This window comes from Mytilus galloprovincialis, chromosome 3 (assembly GCF_965363235.1).
Source record: "Mytilus galloprovincialis chromosome 3, xbMytGall1.hap1.1, whole genome shotgun sequence".
Taxonomy (NCBI): domain Eukaryota; kingdom Metazoa; phylum Mollusca; class Bivalvia; order Mytilida; family Mytilidae; genus Mytilus; species Mytilus galloprovincialis.
In genome coordinates, this window is record NC_134840.1 from 90,434,627 (window position 1) to 90,458,260 (window position 23,634).

General features: G+C 32.1%; 1 protein-coding gene and 1 long non-coding RNA gene across 2 annotated transcripts; one reads left to right on the forward strand and one right to left on the reverse strand.

Annotated features, from left to right (window-relative positions):
* Positions 1 to 507: 507 nt before the first annotated feature.
* Positions 508 to 18,628, forward strand: LOC143069329 (speedy protein 1-B-like). The gene is made up of 6 exons (XM_076243911.1): positions 508 to 1,061; positions 2,384 to 2,442; positions 3,113 to 3,198; positions 8,086 to 8,257; positions 9,682 to 9,949; positions 17,293 to 18,628. Exons 1-6 carry the CDS (start codon positions 620 to 622, stop codon positions 17,346 to 17,348), a joined length of 1,083 nt encoding a protein of 360 aa, XP_076100026.1. The 5' UTR covers positions 508 to 619; the 3' UTR covers positions 17,349 to 18,628.
* On the reverse strand, positions 9,788 to 23,133 carry LOC143069330 (uncharacterized). The gene is made up of 3 exons (XR_012976363.1): positions 23,021 to 23,133; positions 21,710 to 22,134; positions 9,788 to 9,922 (listed from the first exon to the last, which is right to left on the reverse strand). It is a non-coding gene; the product is annotated as an uncharacterized LOC143069330 (long non-coding RNA).
* Positions 23,134 to 23,634: the final 501 nt, after the last annotated feature.

Below are 23,634 nucleotides of genomic sequence, written 5' to 3' on the forward strand. Positions count from 1 at the left end.
GCCTCTGATAGACTGAGGAAGCGTAAAATCGTTGTTATCGATGATCGGTAGCGATGAAAAACTTCGACAAGTTAGGTAAATGACTGATTCAGAGTATTTATTACAATGATAAGTATTGTGGTTGCCCACACTGTTACGATATTAACCTCTATTTAATATATATAGTGTTAGTATAATAATATGGTCCGCAAATAGTCAAAAAATGCGGAACCGTAGCTCTTAGGTCCTTATGCTATTTTTTGACTATTTGCGGACCATATATATCTATGGTCCGCAAATGGTCAAAAAATAGCACAAGGACCTAAGAGCTACGGTTCCGCAGCTATTTACTCCTATAAATCGATAGCTGACGTAATATTTTTTTCGACGTTTTTTTGACGTTTTCGCGAGTCTGGGCATAGAGGTTCAAGTTTGGACTTGTCAGACTTTGTTTTCAAAGGGAGACAACTTAAAATTCAGCATTGCTACTCGGAAAGTATCTGGATCCAATGATATCGATTCGCTAACTCCCAAGAAACCCGAATATCTATTTACATTTGCAGACGACAAAGTTGCAGGTGCGACCGAAACAGCTGATTTGCAATATAGACATTTATAGACATTTTTGCTCGAAACACAGATGCTTCCAAGTTTCACACATTCGTTTCTTAAGCCAAAACTAAAACGCCACAAGTCATTTTCAACTAACAGTTGTCAAGTATTGCATTCAGACAGGAACGCAGAATTTATGGATGTAGTTGATTATGCAGAACATGAAACAGCAAATTTTCCAAAAAAGCATAGACCGAATGAACGTGTTCAAGTCATACAAATACCACCACTGGAACAAGCAAATGAACTCACAGAATATCACAATCGCTGTCATTACGAAGCAAATCGAGGACACGAGATAATAACACAACCAAGATCAATGCCAATAATAGCTGACACAAATGGACACTGTAGTTTGGTTGCAAGTACAACTTCTAGCAACTTTTCGTTATTCCAAAGACATGAGGTATCCAGGAAACAAAGTTTTATTGTCAAAGGAAAAGAAATGAGAGCATTTTTTCGCCTTTTAGGTAAGTCACCTAAGACTAATTAAGTTCAAGATAAAAGTAAACTTCTACGGTAAGCTAAGCATAAGGCATCACTCACTTAAGGAATAGACCATAGGTACCTAGGCCTTGGGCTAGGGACAGGGCACTATTTTGTTTAGCCCTTACCCCTTTTACCCAAAATCGTTATTATTATTTATTTTTGGTTAGTTTTAATAGTTTTCGCGTTTTTCTGCATTTATAATAATTAATTTATATTGAATTATTCATAATTGTATAATGTCTGATTGTTTTTTTTTAAATTTACAAGAGACACCAGTGCCTGCTGTGGAAGTAAACTTGGAATTGTAAATAGCAAGTACAAATTGTTTCTTAATCAGTTCTAATGTATTAATGTTGCTATTGTACAGAAAAATGTGAGCAAAATTGAAATTAATACTAATAGAAAAACAACAAGAATGTGTCAATAGTACACGAATGCCCCACTCGCACTATCATTTTCTATGTTCAGTGGACCGTGAAATTGGGGTCAAAACTTTAATTTGGAATTAAAATTAGAAAGATCATATCATGGGGAACATGTGTACTAAATTTCAAGTTGATGTAACTTTAACTTCATCAAAAACTACCTTGACCAAAAACTTTAACCTGAACTTCGCACTATCATTTTCTATATTCAGTGGACCATGAAATTGGGGTCAAAACTATAATTTGGCAGTAAAATTAGAAAGATAATATCATGGGGAACATGTGTACTAAGTTTCAAGTTGATTGGACTTCAACTTCTTCAAAAACTACCTTGACCAAAAACTTTAACCTGAAGCGGACGGACGCACAGACGGACGGAGGCACAGACCAGAAAACATAATGCCCCTTTACTATCGTAGGTAGGGCATAATAAAATGACAGATTTTGGACAAAAGGGTAAGGGAAAAAAAAACATTTTCCTGTCACCAAACATCAGGGTGGATCCAGACATTTTAAAAAGGGGGGTTCCCAACCCAGGAGAAAGGGGGGGATGTGTTCCAACTATATGTCCCCATTCAAATGCATTGATCGTCCAGAAAAAGGGGTGGTTCCAACCCCTGGAACCCCCCTCCCTGGATCCGCCAATGAAGCACTATGGACATCATGAAGACTTAACATAACCATGCAAATTATCAGAACAGAAGCAGTAACAGGATTTTGATTTTAATTAGAACATCCTAATTCCTTTTTTGTATTTTCATAGGAAAATTACACATGAAGATGAATTTCCATTAAAATTGACTCTTCAACACAAATAGGTTTTGCTAATTTTCTGGTTTATACTTAATTTATTGAATTATCTTCTTTTTTTTTAACAGAAGATGAAGTAGTACAAGACTTTTTGGAGGCTGACAGTTGCATTAAAATATCTGATAAGGTATTAGTTCTGTAGTGCTGTCTTATTAAATAAAACTTAGCATTATTTAAGCTGAGCAGACACATTTCTAATGTTGAAGACTGTCTGCTGTGCTACCTGTTCTAAATCAAATGTATCCACTATTTGAAATTCAAGTGGGTGTTCCTTAAATTGAAAAAAGGGTAAATTTATAAAAAGATCTGTGTTAAACTTTGGCCATATTTATAGGTTAGGGTAATAATACTGTCAAAGAATAAGCAACACAACAATTAATTATAAAATAGAAGATGTGGTATGAATGCCAATGAGACAACTTTCCATAAGAGACCAAAATGACACAGAAATCAACAACTTTAGGTCACTGTACGACCTTCAACAATGAGCAAAGCTCATACCGCATAGTCAGCTATAAAAGGCCCCTAAATAACAATGTAAAACAATTCAAACGAGAAAACTAACGGCCTTATTTATATAAAAAAAATGAACGAATAACAAATATCTACTACAACCACTGAATTACAGGCTGCTGACTTGGGACAGGCACATACATACATAATGTGTCGGGGTTAAGTAAGTATGTTTTGTGAAATTAACTGCATCTACATAAGATAAAGTTTAAGAAATTTAACTATTTACAAGTTTCAAATTAATGATAAAACATTTTGTATACATTTCAATCTTTTGTTTTTAGTATCTCATAGCCATGGTTTTTGCATACTTCAAAAGAGCTGATCTGAAAATCAGAGAATATACAAGAACAAACTTTTTTGTAGCATTGTAAGTACCAGTAGCTTTACACACAGTACCACAATTTAGCACAATTGATGTGTGATTATTTTTTTTTATTTTAATAATTCTGCTACATACTAGTGAGACTTGTTCCATAATTTCATTGAATACTGATATGCTAGTGGCCAGCAGAAGTATGCCTCTTGTTGAGGGATTTTCTCCCTGCTCTTTGGGAAGATTGTTGTCTCTTTGAAACATTCCCCATCTCCATTCTCAATTTTATTCTAAAAGCCATTAAGGTGGTACCAAACACCTTGACTAAAATTAATTTGGCTTGTTTAATTTTCATAAAATTTTGACAGAATATTTCCTTTGATGCTTTGACAAAAATATGAAAATTTAAAAAAAACTTGAACCTCACACTTTATCGGGAAGTATTCATTGGATATATAATAAAGTAGTTTGGCAAACACTAATTTTGATCATTGAAAAGCTTGAGATTTCCTTAGAAATTAAAATTATATTAAATGTTCAGGTTTTTTTTACAGAGTTATCTCCCTGTAGTACCACCTTAATATAAGAATTTATTTCAATAATCCACAGATTTAGATTAATGGTAACACTGGGACATGATTGTTTTCTTCTTCTATTAATGTTTTTATTTGTTCAAATAAAAAAATAGAGAGAAGAAACTCCAGATTTATCATTTATTTTGTATGATTGTAAATTCCTTACACTTTTCTTCTGAAGAACTGATTTTGATATGCAAATTAAAAACATAAATAGCAAAGGTTTTGAAAAATTGCTTACAGCAATTTTATGAACTGTGGCATTTGGCAATTCATATGCTTGTATAAAAGAGTTAAGGTCATTTAGATTAAATCAAAATGAATAATCTACAGGGATTAATTTCAATGGTCTCTGGTGGAATGTTTACTCATTGGCAATTATACCACATCTTATAATTATATTAAAAAGCACTTGTAAGTTTTTATTTGTATGTATATTTATACTGGCATACTAGCCATAATATAGCAATAAGCATTAATGTAATTAAGCATGATAAAATTGGTAAAAAGTTAGTTGTGCTTTTCAAAAAGTGACCAGACACCTAATAAATGCCTGTCAAGCTAAACAAGAATTTGCTTTACACATGAAACAGACTGATTCAATACATCTGGAAGAAGGAGTTAGGCTTTTCAAATTTACTAAAAATCCAATGCAACACCAGTCAAATATCAAAAGTCTATCAAATATCATAATAGTTTCTTCATAAATACACGTAGTCCAGTCAATCTAGCATAAATTTGACCCTAGACTTGAAGTAATTGCAACAGAAGATTTTTAAATTTTAATCTTTAGCATTATACCCCAAATATACAAAGAAAAAGTCCCATAAAATTTAACTTGAGGACCACTAAAAAATCATGGCTTTAAAACTCCTATGGAAATTTGCATTGATATGGGAGATAACTCTGCAAAAAGGCAGAAATATCAGTAAAAATTGATACAAAACAGTCTTCACGCTGAGTGGCAGCCCAGGCAGCCCAGGCTAGTAAAATTGCTCTCGGGCCTGTAAAAATCATATCTACAGGCCAACAGAAACTAACTAAAAAATTTCAAAAATTGAGCTCCGGGCCTGTAGATTTAAAAGTTCGTCGTGAAGACTGACAAAATTAAAATTTTAACGCTTTTATTCAACAGAATGTATTGATTCTTGATATTTTAGCAGTCCTTAGAGTATAACAAAGATCTCTATTAAGAGGTGTTTTCATATCTTTTATCAACAAGCTACATAATTCATTAGTTGACCATTTATTAGATTTTTCAGCATGTCAAGTTAAAGATTCTCAAATTATATAAAACTAACAATTAAACTAAGCATATATTCTTCTTTTTGTGGTTTAAAGTTTATTTAAACAAGGTAGATGCTGAACAAATATAATTTAAATTATAGAATATAAACAATACCAAATATTCACATTATTTTTTCAAAATGATCACAAAGCCATAAATTAGCAATTTCTTTAATGAAAAATGTGCCAAAAAAAAAAAAGAAATACCCATAACACTTTGGGTTTGTACATTTCATGAGCAGAAGATTATATAATATTATCGTATACGAACTTATAAACCAATTAAAGAAATCATATTTTATATAAATTTTAAAGAAAATCAAACTAATTTTTGCCGGAGTTATCTCCCTTTCCAATGATAATTTCTATTAGGAATTAAAAATACTGATTTTGAGTTTTCCTCAAGTTAGATTTTAAGGAACTTTTTTCTGTTTATTTTTTAGCTTAATGCTATAGATTAGAACTAAATCATTTTCTGTTGCAATTAGTTTGAGGTTCAAACTTAGTTAGACTGAGTAAAATTTTAAAGTCTGTGCCAGGATTAAAAACAAACTTACAACTATTACTTCAACACTTGCTAATTGAAGGTGTACTGTATGTACAGGTAGATTTCCTTAATTGGAACTTATATGACACAAATCATTTAAACAGCCATTTATAAAGGCATCAGAAAAGTAACTTCCCTTTTATCATGATTTTCATGAGACCAAGCCAAAATTATAGTATTTCCACTTGAGGCTTTTACTTCGTTCCATAAATTTTTATATTTTATACAACTTTTTTTATACAAGTATCAAAAAATTGATATGAAAAATTCATTAATCATCATCTTATTTTAATATCTATGAGTACTGATATAATTGCACACAACTAAAATTTTCACTTGATGAGTTCTTTTCTCATTATAATGTAAGCACATTGTGAATATTGCACGTAGTTATTTGTGAATTTATATACAAGAGTAAGTTTACAAAATCAATTTTAATTAATTTGAAAGAATCACATTCTGTTGGTAAATTATAATTTCAGTAATAAGTGATCATTTTCAGAAGGAGAAAAAATGCTACATCTTAACTTGAAAAACTAGGGCAAACTATTCTTTACATCTGACACTTAAATGAACACCATATGAATAGAAAGAGGTTTTAGGTATTTGTTAAAAGACAACAACCTAACAACAAAATAAAACCCCAAACTAGAGGCTCTAAAGAGCCTGTGTCGCTCACCTTGGTCTATGTGAATATTAAACAAAGGACACAGATGGATTCATGACAAAATTGTGTTTTGGTGATGGTGATGTGTTTGTAGATCTTACTTTACCAAAGATTCTTGCTGCTTACAATTATCTCTATCTATAATGAACTTGGCCCATTTAGTTTCAGTGGAAAATGTTAGTGAAAATTGTTAAAAATTGACTATAAAGGGCAATAACCCCTTAGGGGGTCAATTGACCATTTTGTTGACTTATTTTAGGTCTTACTTTGCTGAACATTATTGCTGTTTACAGTTTATCTTTATCTATAATAATATTCAAGATAATAACAAAAAATGGCAAAATTTCCTTAAAATTACCAATTCAGGGGCAATTAACAACCGGTTGTCCCATTCATCTGAAAATTTCAGGTCAGATAGATCTTGACCTGATAAACAATTTTAACTCATGTCAGATTTGGTCTTAATGCTTTGGTTTTTGAGTTATAAGCCAAAAACTGTGTTTTACCCTTTTGTTTTATTTTTAGCCATGGCGGCCATCTTGGTTGGTTGGCCAAGTCACTGGACACATTTTTTAAACTAGATACCCAAATGATGATTGTGGCCAAGTTTGGTTAAATTTGGGCCAGTAGTTTCAGGAGAAGATTTTTCTAAAAAATTACTAAGATTTACGAAAAATGGTTAAAAATTGACTATAAAGGGCAATAACTCCTAAAGGGGTCAACTGACCATCTTGGTCATTTTGACTTATTTGTAAATCTTACTTTGCTGAACATTATTGCTGTTTACAGTTTATCTCTATCTATAATAATATTCAAGATAATAACCAAAAACAGCAAAATTTCCTTAAAATTACCAATTCGGGGGCAGCAACCTAACAACGGGTTGTCCGATTCATCTGAAAATTTCAGGGCAGATAGATCATCATCTGATAAACAATTGTTTGGTCTAAATGCTTTGGGTGTTGAGCTATAAGCCAAAAACTGCATTTTACCCCCATGTTCTATTTTTAGCCATGGCGGCCATCTTGGTTGGTTGGCCGGGTCACTGGACACATTTTTAAACTAGATACCCAAATGATGATTGTGGCCAAGTTTGGTTAAATTTGGGCCAGTAGTTTCAGAGGAGAAGATTTTTCTAAAAGATTACTAAGATTTACGAAAAATGGTTAAAAATTGACTATAAAGGGCAATAACTCCTAAAGGGGTCAACTGACCATCTTGGTCATTTTGACTTATTTGTAAATCTTACTTTGCTGAACATTATTGCTGTTTACAGTTTATCTCTATCTATAATAATATTCAAGATAATAACCAAAAACAGCAAAATTTCCTTAAAATTACCAATTCGGGGGCAGCAACCTAACAACGGGTTGTCCGATTCATCTGAAAATTTCAGGGCAGATAGATCATCATCTGATAAACAATTGTTTGGTCTAAATGCTTTGGTTTTTGAGTTATAAGCCAAAAACTGCATTTTACCCCCATGTTCTATTTTTAGCCATGGCGGCCATCCTGGTTGGTTGGCCGGGTCACTGGACACATTTTTTAAACTGGATATCCCAATGATGATTGTGGCTAAGTTTGGTTAAATTTGGCCCAGCAGTTTCAGAGGAGAAGATTTTTAAAAGTTAACAACGCCGGACGCCGGACGCCAAGTGATGAGAAAAGCTCACTTGGCCCTTTGGGCCAGGTGAGCTAAAAACATTTTAATACCAACATATGGTCTTGAACATTTGACATGTGTCAATACAATATCATATGGCATACTTCAATCTTTTTTTTTAAATTGACCAAAGTTGACAAGTAAAAAATAAACAGGCTACAAAAGATGTGCCATCAAGACAAATTTCTCTTAAATATTGAAGGTATTTAGGTAATGACATGGAAGAAGATGAAGAAGAGGACAAGTATGAGATATTTCCTTGGGCACTTGGTCAAAAATGGCAGGACAAATTTCCAAGATTTCTCAGAAAGCGAGATCATCTATGGGCAAAGATTAACTACATGGCACTTGTTAGTAAACGATGCTGTGAAGAGGTAGGCAGCTTTTACAAAAATATATATTCTATTTTTAGGTATTTGTGTTCACTCATTAATTAAACATCAGGCACTTTTCTTAAAAGAAATACCTAGAAGATTTATTGCAAACTTCTGACATAGTACCTTGTTTATTCAAGAGATGTTTCAAATTATAAGCCATAAAATGTTTGCACAGCAATTATAATGTCCTGAACTGTTGACGCACAAATAAAATATGTATTTAACCGGTTTTGGGATGACAGCTTGAAACTGTTTTTACAAGAGTGCAAATTTATGCTAACATGCCTTTTATGTTTACTTATCGTGATTGAATAATTTTATATTAATAGTTTTGATTGATTGATTGATGTTTAATGACACTTTCTGCAATATTGTGCTATTTCATGGCACCAGGGTCAGTTTAACTTTTATTGATGGAGGAAGACAAAGTATTACATTCCCTGTTTCAATTCTCAATTTTATTAGTCTTCTTTTACAGATAACACCTGCCAAATCTTAAATAACACCCATTTCTCATATATATTTAAACACCTATTTTTCGTATTTGATCATAGTTGCATCTTGGTAGCCCTTTTTATATAATATCTTGTCAACGACATATTTTATCACATGTCTCTTATTTTGAATCATCTTCTAAATTGTTCATGACTCTTGTTTGAAAATGGAAAAAAATTGTCTGAAAAAAACTTGGTTACTTTTCTTAAATAATGACCGGAAAACACAGTTATTTCGTAGTGCATATTTTATAGACAATAAATGAAAATAAAAATAAATCCCATCTGCGCTTTTTCAATAATATTTTTACACTGTGTTGTACTACTTTTGGGACATTATTAAAATTATAAAAAACTTCATCAGGTCTTACTCAAAATATTGTGTTAAGGGGGTCTAAAAATCTTATTTTTAACCTTTTTCAGCTGGACCAAATTACTTCTTTACTTTAAATTCATTACCAAAATTTTATTACAGTGTAATTTCAACCCCCTACATGCTATTTGAGGCATAAAACATGAAAAAATAAATTTAATTTTGAAAGGGGTATAAAATAAATTTTCAAGAAACACACTGTCCACACTAGGGAATATATTTGTGGACAACGAAAACAAAAGGACGATTACTTTGTTTTGGGACCTAATGTTATAAGGCTAAAGGAAGCTTAGGATCATTAATCAAACTTAAATGAGAAGAAATTCTGATCAGCAAAACTAATGAAAAAATTCAAAAGAATCATAAACTTGTAGGAGTGTATACTATTACTTTAATATTATCTTAAATAGTCTGCACTTAAATATTTTTCTGTTCATTTTAGGAATGCATTTTTTCAAAAATATAAAACATATGAAATTATCTTGAAATATTTATATAAGAAAAGTATTTACAAGACCACAACTTTTCATGATAAATCAAAATTAAATTTTCAGATTATGGCAATAGATATCAGTCATCAAGTTTGGAAACGTAGCAGAGCTTTACATCATGCAGGAGCTATCAGAAGTTACATGAAGGATCCTGATGATGATGGCTATCCAAGAGGTCCCCATGCTTCCCCAAAACGTTGTGAAGAGTGTGATCATGACAGTCAGTATGATTCTGCTAGTCCTGCAAGTGCATCATGGTACATTTCTTCAGGTGACAACTCGCCTGACGACATCTTTAATGATCCTAGAAAATCAAGATTTGATATGAATAGTAAGTACTGTGAACTTCTGGAAAAGGACACTGGACTATCTATAATTTTTTTTATCATCTTAGTCCAGTGTTATATTCCTACTATTAAACTTACTGGATTAGATGTGACTTACACATATTTTTACCCTTTGTGAAGGTTGCATGGTCCTAAAAAGTGCTGAAAAATCACTCACTCACATTTGTTATTCATTATCATAGACACATCATACATAGAAAAAGTTGGTTATTAATTACTAAAGGATCTACAGCACACAATTCTGGTACAACCTTTAACTAGTATACTCTGGGTGAAATAAAAGTTTAGAAAGCCATTAAACATATTTAACATGTGATAGCATTTCTAGCAGAACAGTAAATCATTTACTTTTGAGGGTGTTTTCAATATAAATGTATAAGTCATCATGAAAGTTCCAAAGTAATTTGATATTTTCACATGTTTACAAAAATCTTTGTATTGAAAAAAAGATGTCAAAGAATCCATATATTCAGATAATCTACTATGATACATATCAGATTATAGATTTAAGCCTAAACTCTCTTTGATATTTTGTAACAAAATTAACCAGCTTTTTGCTCAAATCTATAATCTGATAGGTAATATAGGAGATTATCTGAACATTTACTTCAGACTGTTTTAAAACAAACTTATAAAACAGAGTTAACAAGTAGTCCCCTACTGGTTAAAAATAATTGTACTCGAACAAAATGCTTACTTGATATATGACAATTTATTAAGTCAATATCTTCAAGTATGAGGGGAAAAATGTGACAAAAACTGATCACTTAAGTACCGGTCTTTGTAAGAATCATGCAGGTTCCTGTTGATGGGCGATTCATGACCCCTCTTCAAATGTCTTTATATTTTGTTTATGATGAAGGTATGGTATGAAAATAAGTTTTCTGTATTAATTTTTTCTTTTCAACTTTGGTTGCCATGGAAACCATCCTTACAAAATTTTGCCTAAATACGTCCATAAGTAGCCTTTGAAAATTGAAATATAATGGATTTTAAAGAACCATAGAAATAAAGTTAATCAATACAAACAATATGTATATTTACAGTATTGACAAACACAACCCCAAACTATACAAAAACGTTAAAATTTTGAATTTACTAAATGGTTTGTTTCCATAGCAACCATTTAAAAATGTGTTAAAATTCGAAAATGAAAAATTTCAAAAACTTTAAAATTTTAAATCTGTTTATCTCCCAAGACCAACAATACCATGACATGTCATTGACAAATTTTGAAAGACCACATTCTATATATTCAGAAAATAAAAAGAAAGTCGTGTGTTTTTTTTTCTTTAAAAAAATAATTTTAGTCAAAAATTGTCAATTTTCACCAAAATTCAGATTACCAAACAGATGAATACTGAAACATTTTGAACTTAAAAAGCTAAAACATTCCATTTATGCGTGCATTCCTGACACAAATTTGGTAATTATAAATGAGAAAATATGATTGATAGAGATATTTTTGTAGAGAAGGACATTTTTTCTTTCTGGGCATGGTGCCCCCCCTTTTTTTTCAAAATTCAAAAAATTATTAATAAATTTAAAAGATGGAATTCAATTGTGAACATTTTGAGCATTAAAACATGAAATTTCTTCAAAGGGTGAGGGCAATAATAGAACCCCCTACACCATTTTTATATATTAGATTTTTTTTTAGAAATGGGGAATGTGTCAAAGAGAGAACAACCCAAACAGAAATTTAAAATCTTTAGATTCTATTTCATGGTCTTTAAAATTGACTCTAAAGAACCTGAATCGATCACCTGTAATTTTTGGTTAAATCTTGCATCAATGATTATTTGTCCCTTCAATATATATCAATGAGTGGCTTAACAATAATTATTCCATTTAAATGTTCTTTGTATCTGTCGTTTTTTCTTCAAAAGCAAAAAATGAATTTTACCCCTATGTTCCATTTTAGCCATAGTGGCTAAGTTTCTTGAAGTACAAGGAAATAAAAAACTAAATTTATACAAGATTATAACTCCCAAGTTGGGCTGAAATTGATTAAGCATATTCAATATCAAAAGAAGATTTTTTTTAAAGGAAGCAAACTAGATGAACAAATTGTGAAAAATTTCTTTAAAGGGCTATAACTCCATACGGATTCAATTGACAATTCTGGTCATAATAAACTTATTTGTAGATCCTACTTTGCTGAAAGTTGTGCTGTTTACAGTTTATCTTTGTCATTAATGATATTCAAGATAATAACCAAAACTGCAAAATTTCCGTACAATTAACAATTAAGTGGCAGCAACCCAACAATGGGTTGTTAGATTCATCTGAAAATTTGCTCTTAAAAGGCTTTAGTGTTTGAGATATGAGCTACACACTGCATTTTACCCCTATGTTCTTATTTTACCCATGGCGGCCATGTTTTTTTACAAAATAGAAAATAGAACACAAACTTAATTCTAGATATCCTAAGGATCATTCAGTTTATAAGTTTTACTGGAATTGGTTAAGTAGTTTCAGTGGAAATGTTTCAAATATTTTACACCGGACAGACGACAACGGAAGCAAAGTGATGGCAAAATTCACAGTTCCTTTGAAACGGTGACCTAAAAAAACTACGTCCGTTCTATCAGAAATAAACTGAAAATAAAAAATAAAAAATTTGTACCATCGAGAGCGCTAACAAGGCAACTTTCCATAAATTTTAATATTTTTAAGGGTCATAACTCTTTTAAAAAAGTCAATTGTCCATGATTATAGAACTCATCCGAGATATTGTTGATATTAATCTAGTGTATAAGTTTTATTAAAAATCTGGCAAGAATTGTACCTGTGGGAGCGTTAAAGGGGCTATTTTCCATAAATTTATTATTTTCAAGGGTTAGAAATGTTTTTATTAAAGTCGATTGACCACCAATATCTAACTTGTTCGAGATATTGCTTATAATAACCTAAAGTATTAGTTTCTTAAAAATCTGACATAATTTGTACATGTGCGAGCGCTGCAAGGACAGCCAAATGGACACAAGGACGGATGGCAATCAAAATTTTAAGCAGACCATGTTTAAACGAAAAAAATTAAGTTCTAATTTCGATTTTTATTAATTGAAAATTTTTTGGTCGCATATTGGTATCACGTTGGCGTCGTCGTCGTCCGAAGACATTTGGTTTTCGCACTCTAACTTTAGTAAAAGTAAATTGAAATCTATGAAATTTAAACACATGGTTTATGACCATAAAAGAAAGGTTGACATTGATTCTTGGTGTTTTGGTCCCAACAGTTTAGGAATTAGGGGCAAAAAAGGGCCCAAATAAGCATTTTTCTTGGTTTTCGCACAATAACTTTAGTATAAGTAAAAAGAAATCTATAAAATTTTAACATAAGGTCTCTATGACCACAACAGGAAGGTTGGGATTGATTTTGGGAGTTTTAGTCCCAACAGTTTAGGAATTAGGGGCCAAAAACAGGTCCCAAATAAGCATTTTTCTTGGTTTTTGCATAATAACTTAAGCATAAGTTATTAGAAATCTATGAAATTTTAACACAAGGTTTATAACCACAAAAGAAAGGTTTGGATTGATTTTGGGAGTTTTGGTCCCAACGAATTAGGGGCCAAAAGGGTCCAAAATTAAACTTTGTTTGATTTCATCAAAAAATTAATTATTGGGGTTCTTTGATATGCCAAATCTAACCGTGTATTCAGATTCTTAATTTTTGGTCCTGTTTTCAAATTGGTCTACATTAAGATCAAAAGGGTCCAAAATTAAACTTAGCTTGATTTTAACAAAAAAAGAATTCTTGGGGTTCTTTGATATGCTGAATCTAAACATGGTCATAGATTTTTGATTATGGGCCCAGTTTTCAAGTTGGTCCAAATCGGGGTCCAAAATTATTATGTTAAGTATTGTGCAATACCTCTGCGGTCGTATAAAGCTGCGCCATGTGGAGCATCTGGTTTATTTATAAAAATACTATTTTTGATATAACAAAAATAAAAAAAATAAAATATTTTTTTTGTCTTAAATCAGTGGTTTTGATAAGATAATAACACTCTGTAAAGATTAGACAAATGGGACAGTTTTAATCTTGGTACAGTGTTTCCAATTTCATTATCTATGGAAAATACATTGCCTTGCATCGTTTCTTTTGTGGACTAGTATACTATTGCACAGAGTCAGATTATGTACACATAATGGCTGTTACTATTTACCTCCCATGTAAATCGACATGTATCGAAACCTTTATGCAAACACTTATTTGTCACTATGTCGATTTAACTGTGCTAAAATTGAAATTGAAGAAGAACTACAGAACCTTTCTTTTTATTCTAATATATAATAATCTAACTTATCTAAAAGATTTGAAATAAATGCGGAATGTGTCCATTGGACACAGATGATGCTCCCGCTTCCATATCATAAAAGTCATAAACGGACATGACTGAAGACACTTACCAATTGTGTACTAACTTTTATGGTGATAAGAATTGTGTAAAAGTTTCGTAACATTTGGTTGAGGCAAACTAAAGAAAGAAATACAAAACAAAAAATTCAGCAACTTTTTCCCTCTATAAAGAGGCATTGCATAGAACAGTGAAAGTTACACCACCAAAATTCAAAGTTGATCTGCATTTGGTGGTTTTAAGCATTGTGTATAATTTTAATAACATCTGGTAAAGACAAACTAAAGTTAGAGAACAGAAACGGAAATTCAGCAATATTTCTATTTGTAAAGGGGCATAACTCTTGGACGGTTTAAGTGACACCACCAAACTTAGTCTTGTTTTATGGTAATAAGCAATGTGATTAGGTTTCATAACATTTGGCTGAGGCAAACTAAAGATAGAGAACAGAAACCAACATTGGGACATACTGACGGACGGACAAGGGTTAACCTTAATGCCCCCTCCGCCACTGCGGGGTCATAAAAATATGTAAATATAACAATTGATTAAATTAGGCAAAATTCAAGAATGGCCATTGCACATGGTTGTCATAAAGGTTTGAGAATCAAAACAGTATACAATAGTTCGGACCAGCAAATTTTCCTCAGGGCCACAAGGATAATATTTTTGAGAACCATAAAAAAACGCGATTATTCTGCGGTATACAAATATTATAATTCAGTTAGGTTTTAAAAAAAATAATAGACAAGCTGTCCTTTTCCACCATATACAATAGAAACATTGACAAATTCTTGCACAATTAATGTAGATCGTTGGTATATATTTCCTCAGATAGAACATGTAGAATTTGTATGCCCCACTGTAGCAAAGGGGGCATTAAGTTGTACCCTTGTCTGTAAGTACATCCGTTCCAGAGTTATACCCTTATACAAATGGAAAAAAAATGCTGACTTTTTTGTTTCCGTTCTCTAACTTAAGTTTGCCACAACCAAATGTTTTGAAACTTATACACAATGCTTATTTCCATAAAATTCAGAACAGTTAGAATGTTATTGGTGTAACAGGTACTGTCAATAAGTTATGCCCCTTTAAAAATGGAAAAAATGCTGAATTTTCCGTTTCCGTTCTCTTTTTTTCGTCTGTCTGACATAGTTCATCTTACCCTGACCTCATTTTCTTAGAACATTGATAATGTTAAGTTAATATGATACTTGTATTAAAATCTTTACATAACACTTACAGAGTTTCAAAAGTAATTCAATTATAAATAAAACCAACCAGACATTTCAGGGTGAGTCTTCTTGTTTAGCAGATCTTAGTCTAGGGTTAAAGTTTTTAAAGCATCAATCTGTTTCAAAAACCAACAATGAGTTGCATTAAATTGTTACTGTAACTTCTTTATAGCCATTTTGAAAGAGAAAGTATCCTGAGCTATTTTTTTTTAAATGTTTATTAAGATTTGTTTTATAGATAATCATGTTATGCTCATTGTTGAAGGATATACGTTGATCTGTGGTTGTTTATTTCTATGTCTTTGCTCTCTCTGGTTGAGAGTTAATTGTCTCATTGACAATTACAACACATCCTCTTATCTTTATACATAGACTTACTAGTAATTAAGTTTTGGATTCAACTTTATTCTTTTTCACTGACAGCATCAGTCTTAGACACGACAACGGGTTATGCGTATTACCATTTTTTTTTTAAACTTCTGAGAAATCTTACATATTAGATTGAAGGGAGGGGGTACACATGCTGCCCTCAACTTTAGAAGTTGTGTTATGCTTAAATTTTTAAAATACTTAGTTCACAAGTAAACACAATGAGATACCACATTTCTTTCAACAAATTTTATAATTTTGAAAAAAAAAAAAAAAAAAAATCGAAAAAAAAGGGGGGTGCACCATACCCAGAGTGATGATTTTTCATTTTGTACAAGTATATCTTCATTTATCATATATTCTCCTTTAAAATTAACAAATGTGTGTCAGAATTGCACATATAAATGGAATGTTTTAGCTTTTTAAGTTCAAAATTTTTGATTATTCATCTGATTGTTAATCTGAATTTTGGTGAAAATTGACAATTTTTGACTAAATTTTTTTTTTAAAGAAAAAAAAACACACGACTTTCTTTTTATTTTCTGAATATATAGAATGTGGTCTGTCAAAATTTGTCAATGACATGTCATGGTATTGTTGGTCTTGGGAGATAAACAGATTTAAAATTTTAAAGTTTTTGAAATTTTTCATTTTCGAATTTTAACACATTTTTAAATGGTTGCTATGGAAACAAACTATTTAGTAAATTCACAATTTTAACGTTTTTATATAGTTTGGGGTTTTGTTTGTCAATACTGTAAATATACATATCCTTTGTATTGATTAACTTTATTTCTATGGGACTTTAAATTCCCTTATTTTATATTTTCAAAAAGGGTCTTTTTTCACATATTCAGGCAAAATGTTGATTTGATGGTTACCATGGCAACGGGCATAATACAGGGAAAATAAAGACAGAATTTTGACCATCTACCAAAGTTCTTATGATATAGGGCAAAAAAAATTACTTCTGTGACATGCCATGAATCACCTTCTGCATGATTTTTACAAAGACCGGTACTTAAGTGATTTTTTTTAAGGTCTAAGGACCATAACTCTGCACAAAATTATCTGGCCAGAACAAAATATTGAACTTGATCTGTAACTTGTCATGATAAAACAATATATACCAAATATCAAATTAATATCTTCAAGCACAAAAAAAAAAGTGTGGAAAACTGAATTACCTGTCAGACTGACAGGTGGACAAACAGACAAACCTTAAGTACCTGTCTTCTTTTTTTAGCAATAAAACTAAAGAGCATAGTAACATTTTATACATTTCTAAAACCAAACAACTTATAAATTTTTGTGTTAAATTTGCTCTGTATACTATTCTAAATGCATATTACTTTGTAGGACTGAAGAAAACTTTACAAGAAGATGATGATGCATGGCCATCTGTTGAGGAGTAAACATAAACTTCAAGTAGTACCATAATGTGATACTGTTTAAATATGGACAATATTGTATACAAATGTTCATGTAGTAAAAAATCTGTGATAATTCTGAGTTCAGTACATTATATATTTGAAAAATAGACTTGCTCTTATGCTTTAAGTACTGAACACTGTTTAAAAGCAAAGAGATAATTGTATATTTGTGTCCTTTGCATCAGTTTTCACACTTAACTAACTGAACAAGCCAAGGCTTTGTAAAACTGCTTTCAGGCCTATAAAATCTATCTTCTCTACAAGTTGATATTAGAATAAAACTACTTTTTTTTGGTTTTGACCAGTGGATTTAAATGTTATTGTGAAGACTGCTATGAACTATGATCTTCTTTAAAAGAAATTCTATGACAAACATTAATTGTTATTATATCTATCATAAATTATAGTAAATAAGTTTCAACGACATACAGTTTTAATTATGTTATATAGTTCTGACACTAGAGGCTCTTGTGTGGCTTAAAGATGATTATTTCTGATCTAGTAACCATTTATATAAGAACCAAGTTTACAAATAGTTCATAAATATTGTAAAACTATGTCTCCACATGAAGAAAACACTAAAAACTAAGCTAATGGACAGCGTCTTAATCTAGAAAAAATATGCTGTAAAATGTAATATCTCTGGCCAAAAATTAGGAAGTGCAATAAATGTATAACTGTATTCTCATAAATTTATTTTGTTTCTTATGAAAATTAGATGAATTAAATATTGATGAAAAAAATGCATTTATAGTGTGAAAATTAATACTTGTGTTTAAACCATTCCTTTTACTTTTTTATTTACATGGATTTAAATTTTTTATCAACAACAGCAAAATTTTAACAATTCCTGCTGACAATGTCTATGTTAATATTTTAATTTCAAACAAAACTTTTGAAGAGCATCATTGTATTTCAAGAAACAGTAAATGATTTATTTAGCTTTTTTAATAAATTGTCTAAATTTCAATGACAACCTAAAACATGTATTTTAACATAAATTCACCAAAATGTAGAAAGAAAAAGTTACCTGCTGTTACAGCTTTACAGTTTTATTTAAGAAATGATGAACAATCATGAAATGAAGTTGAGTAATTATTAGTCTTATATTGGTAAGGATAGCCTCATTTCAGCAGGAAAAAAACTTTAGAGTTGGGGAAAAAATGGTTCTGTCAGGTTTCTATTACCATGATTACTGTCTTTTAATGTCAGTTTGCAAGCTTATACCAATTATTTCATTGTTTATTAAACTATGACATATATTAGCCTTATGTTTGTTTACCACATATGCCAATACAAATTTCCTTCATCCTTATGATATTCTTAAGGTACGATGTGTTGAAAGTAAAATCTGTCATACCAGATACCATGTCATAAGGCTTTATTTAGTTTAGCTCAAGTAAAATCAGGACTTAGATACAGTAAATAAAATGACCTGCTATTGCTAATGAAAACCCAAATGCTTAACACACTCCAGATGTCTTGCTTATTTTTTGTTGGTTTCCTGTCTCATTGACATATACCCTATATCACCTTTTTAGCTCATCTGGCCCGAAGGGCCAAGTGAGCTTTTCCCATTACTTTGCTTCCGGCGTCCGGAGTCCGGCGTCCAGAGTCGTTAACTTTTACAAAAGTCTTCTCCTCTGAAACTACTGCGCCAAATTAAACCAAACTTGGCCACAATCATCATTGGGGTATCTAGTTTAAAAAATGTGTGGCCTGACCCGGCCAACCAACCAAGATGGCCGCCATGGCTAAAAATAGAACATAGGGGTAAAATGCAGTTTTTGACTTATAACTCAAAAACCAAAGCATTTAGAGCAAATCTGACATGGGATAAAATTGTTCATAAGGTCAAGATCTATCTGCCCTGAAATTTTCAGATGAATCGGACAACCCGTTGTTGGGTTGCTGCCCCTGAATTGATAATTTTACGGAAATTTTGCTGTTTTTGGTTATTATCTTGAATATTATTATAGATAGAGATAAACTGTAAACAGCAATAATGTTTAGCAAAGTAAGATTTACAAATAAGTCAATGTGACCGAAATGGTCAGTTGACCCCTTTAGGAGTTGTTGCCCTTTTTAGTCCATTTTTAACCATTTTTCGTAAAACTTAGTTATCTTTTACAAAAATCTTCTCCTCTGAAACTACTGGGACAAATTAATCCAAACTTGGCCACAATCATCATTGGGGTATCTAGTTTAAAATATGTGTGGCGTGACCCTGCCAACCAACCAAGATGGCTGCCACGGCTAAAAATAGAACATAGGGGTAAAATGGGTTTTTTGGCTTATAACTCAAAACCCAAAGCATTTAGAGCAAATCTGACATGGGGTAAAATTGTTCATCAGGTCAAGATCTATCTGACCTGAAATTTTCAGACGAATCGAACAACCCGTTGTTGGGTTGCTGCCCCTGAATTGATAATTTTAAGGAAATTTTTCTGTTTTTGGTTATTATCTTGAATATTATTATAGATAGAGATAAACTGTAAACAGCAAAGTAAGACCTAAAAAGAAGTCAACCTGACCAAAATGGTCAATTGACCCCTAAGGAGTTATTGCCCTTTATATAGTCATTTTTGTCGAGCCTGCAACTTTTGTTGCAGAAAGCTCAACATAGGGATAGTAATCCGGTGGCGGCGGCGGCGTTAGCTAACTTCTTAAAAGCTTTATATTTTAGAAGTTAGAAGACCTGTATGCTTCATACTTTGTATATAGATGCCTCATGTTACGAACTTTCCGTCAGTCACATGTCCAATGTCCTTGACCTCATTTTCATGGTTCAGTGACTACTTGAAAAAAAGTTCATATTTTTTGTAATGTTAATTTCTCTCTTATTATAAGTAATTGGATAACTATATTTGGTATGTGCGTACCTTGCAAGGTCCTCATGCCCGTCAGACAGTTTTCACTTGACCTCGACCTCATTTCATGGATCAGTGAACAAGGTTAAGTTTTGGTGGTCAAGTCCATATCTCAGATACTATAAGCAATAGGGCTAGTATATTCGGTGTATGGAAGGACTGTAAGGTGTACATGTCCAACTGGCAGGTGTCATTTGACCTTGACCTCATTTTCATGGTTCAGTGGTTATAGTTAAGTTTTTGTGTTTTGGTCTGTTTTTCTTATACTTTATGCAATAGGTCTTCTATATTTGGTGTATGGAATGATTGTAAGGTGTACATGTCTAACTGACAGGTGTCATCTGACCTTGACCTCATTTTCATGGTTCAGTGGTCAAAGTTAAGTTTCTGAGTTTTGGTCTATTTTTCAAATACTTTCATACCTGCCAACTTTTCAAAATGCCCATGGGGGTTTTGCATGCAAGATGGCTGTCATAGTCCCAAAAAAATCTTCAAGGGGGCCTGCAAATTCATTTTAATGTTGTTTTTTGGCTTCTTCATACTTTTATAAGCCTAAATTCATTGAAAAATTAATTGTTTTGTTTAAAATTGTGAACAAAATTGCTCTTTCAAAATTTCAATTTGGGAGCCTCCATGGGGGAAATCCCCCCCCCCCCCCCCCCCCCAAATAGTGACAGTTGGCAGGTATGAATACTTAATGCATTAGGTAAACTATATTTGGTGTAAGGAAATATTTTATGATCTTTATGTCTGTTACGCAGGTTTTATTTGACCGTGACCTCATTTTCACGGTCCATTGCTAAGTGTTAAGTGTTTGTGTTTTGGTCTGTTTTTCTTAATTTATAAGCAATAAGTCAACTATATTTGTTGTATTGAAGAATTGTTAGCTGTACATGTCTGCCTGGCATGGTTCATCTGACCTTGACCTCATTTTCATGGTTCATTGATCAATGTTTTGTTTTCTTGGTTAATGTTCAGTTTATGTGACAGTCGTAATAAAGCTTTATATTTAGGTCTATCAACATAATATCAATGATTAGTAAAGAAGGCGAGACATTTCAGCGTGTGCACTCTTGTTTTAACAATTTTCACAAAATTTGTAAAATTTTACTAACATTTTCCACTGGCACTGTAACTACTGGGTCAAGTTCATTGTAGATAGAGATAATTGTAAGCAGCAAGAATGTTCAGTAAAGTAAGATCTACAAACACATCACCATCACCAAACCACAATTTTGTCTTGAATCCATCTGTGTCCTTTGTTTAGTATTCACATAGACCAAGGTGAGCGACACAGGCTCTTTAGAGCCTCTAGTTTTTCGTTATGATTATTTTCAACATACTGATATTGCAGGAAAAAAATATGTGGTGGTTTGGGAGGAAGGTTGGACGACACATTTTTTTTTACGCAGCCACCCATATTTTTAATTTTCAATGTTTACAATAATTTATTTAAACTTAATACATGCATACCTAAATTCTAATACTTCAATTTGTCATGATTCAGGTTCATCGTCATTTGTATATGTAGACAGCTGATCTTTAACTCTATCATATGCTGAGTACTTCTTCACTGTTCTTTTCTTTGTTGTGTATTCTACTTTATTTTTATTGTCAGACTTATCGGTTGTCTTTTGTTGTTCATCAACTTGAAACTGTTCTGGTAACAATGAATTCAGACGCTGTCCTGGAGAAAGAGATGACCTTGATGGAAGGCGTCTTTGATCAGAATTTGAGGTCTCCCCAGTTTATGGTTTGGTTTTCCATTACTTGCAAATCTTAATTCCAGAAAAATTTGACTTTGGTATGACCTAAACTTAAACCATCCTCGTCTCAAAAGCATAGTCATTTTACTGCAAGTATGTGCTTACATTCCAACAAAATTGTTCTCAATAGATCTGCAAAAGAACCAAATATGTGAACATACAGTAAGAGGAAAAATCAAAGGTCCTTATTAAGATTTAAAATTTCAAATGCTTTGTAAGTGGAGAACACCTTAAGTTTATAATATATGATTTAGTGTTATAACTAGGAGAAACTTATCTGAAATTACTGAGCAAAATTAAACCAAACTTGGCCTAAATCATCATTAGGGTATCTTGTTCAAAAAATGTATCTGATACCTAGCCCATCAACCAAGATGGCTGCCATGGCTGAAAATAGAAGATTGGGGGGGGGGGGGGGGGGTAAAACACAGTTTTTGGCTTATATCTCTGAAACTAAAACATTTAGACCAAATCTGACACAAACCAAATGTTCATCAGGTCAAATCCCATCTGCCATGAAATTTGCAGACATATCAGACAACTTTTTGTTGGGTTGATGTCCCTGAATTGGTAATTTTAAGGAAATTTTGCATTTTTTGGTTAATATCTTGAATATTACAATAGATAGAGATAAACTATAAACAGCAATAATACTCAGCAAAGTAAGATCCACCAATAAGTCAAACACAACCAAAATGGTCAGTTGACCCCATAAGGATTTTTTTTACTAAGAAAGGATGTATATATGTATGATTCAATCAATTAAGTACTTTATATTAGTTACCTCCCCTTATATAGCAGAGTTGACAAAAAAATATTAATTCAACAAAATGTATTCTGCTTTTGTAAAATACAGTCGTATATTTTAAAACACATAATTTTCTGAATTAAGATTAAGAATCTCACACATGAATAACATTCTACTCTCGAAATTTGCACATTGCATTATTTACAGAGATCCATAACCCTATTGTTTACTGCTTCAGCCCGAAATTGACGAAGACAAACATTTCTTTACCTAAAATGAGAAACTGCAAAAGTCCCCTTTAAAAAAAGTTTGTTGTAGGCAGACCATACAAATTTGTTGATAGAAATAATTGCTTCAAAGGAAAAGTCATTCGGAGTTACCTTTCCCTGGTAAAGGCTAAATGTGTATTTCGCATCTATGTATATAATGGAAGAAAATTAGTCAATACACATTGTGTGAAACATATAAATTGAAAAGGTATTGACATGACCTTTTTAGCTCATCTGGCCCGAAGGGCCAAGTGAGCTTTTCCCATTACTTTGCTTCCGGCGTCCGGAGTCCGGCGTCCAGAGTCGTTAACTTTTACAAAAGTCTTCTCCTCTGAAACTACTGCGCCAAATTAAACCAAACTTGGCCACAATCATCATTGGGGTATCTAGTTTAAAAAATGTGTGGCCTGACCCGGCCAACCAACCAAGATGGCCGCCATGGCTAAAAATAGAACATAGGGGTAAAATGCAGTTTTTGACTTATAACTCAAAAACCAAAGCATTTAGAGCAAATCTGACATGGGATAAAATTGTTCATAAGGTCAAGATCTATCTGCCCTGAAATTTTCAGATGAATCGGACAACCCGTTGTTGGGTTGCTGCCCCTGAATTGAT

Bases quoted from the DNA above. Each gene is read 5' to 3' on its own strand.
- LOC143069329 (XM_076243911.1), top strand. From the start codon at position 620: ATGCTTCCAAGTTTCACACATTCGTTTCTTAAGCCAAAACTAAAACGC. The intron at 1,062-2,383 runs GTAAGTCACCTA...TTTTTTTAACAG, and splicing joins AGCATTTTTTCGCCTTTTAG to AAGATGAAGTAGTACAAGAC. The intron at 3,199-8,085 runs GTAAGTACCAGT...TAAATATTGAAG, and splicing joins ACAAACTTTTTTGTAGCATT to GTATTTAGGTAATGACATGG.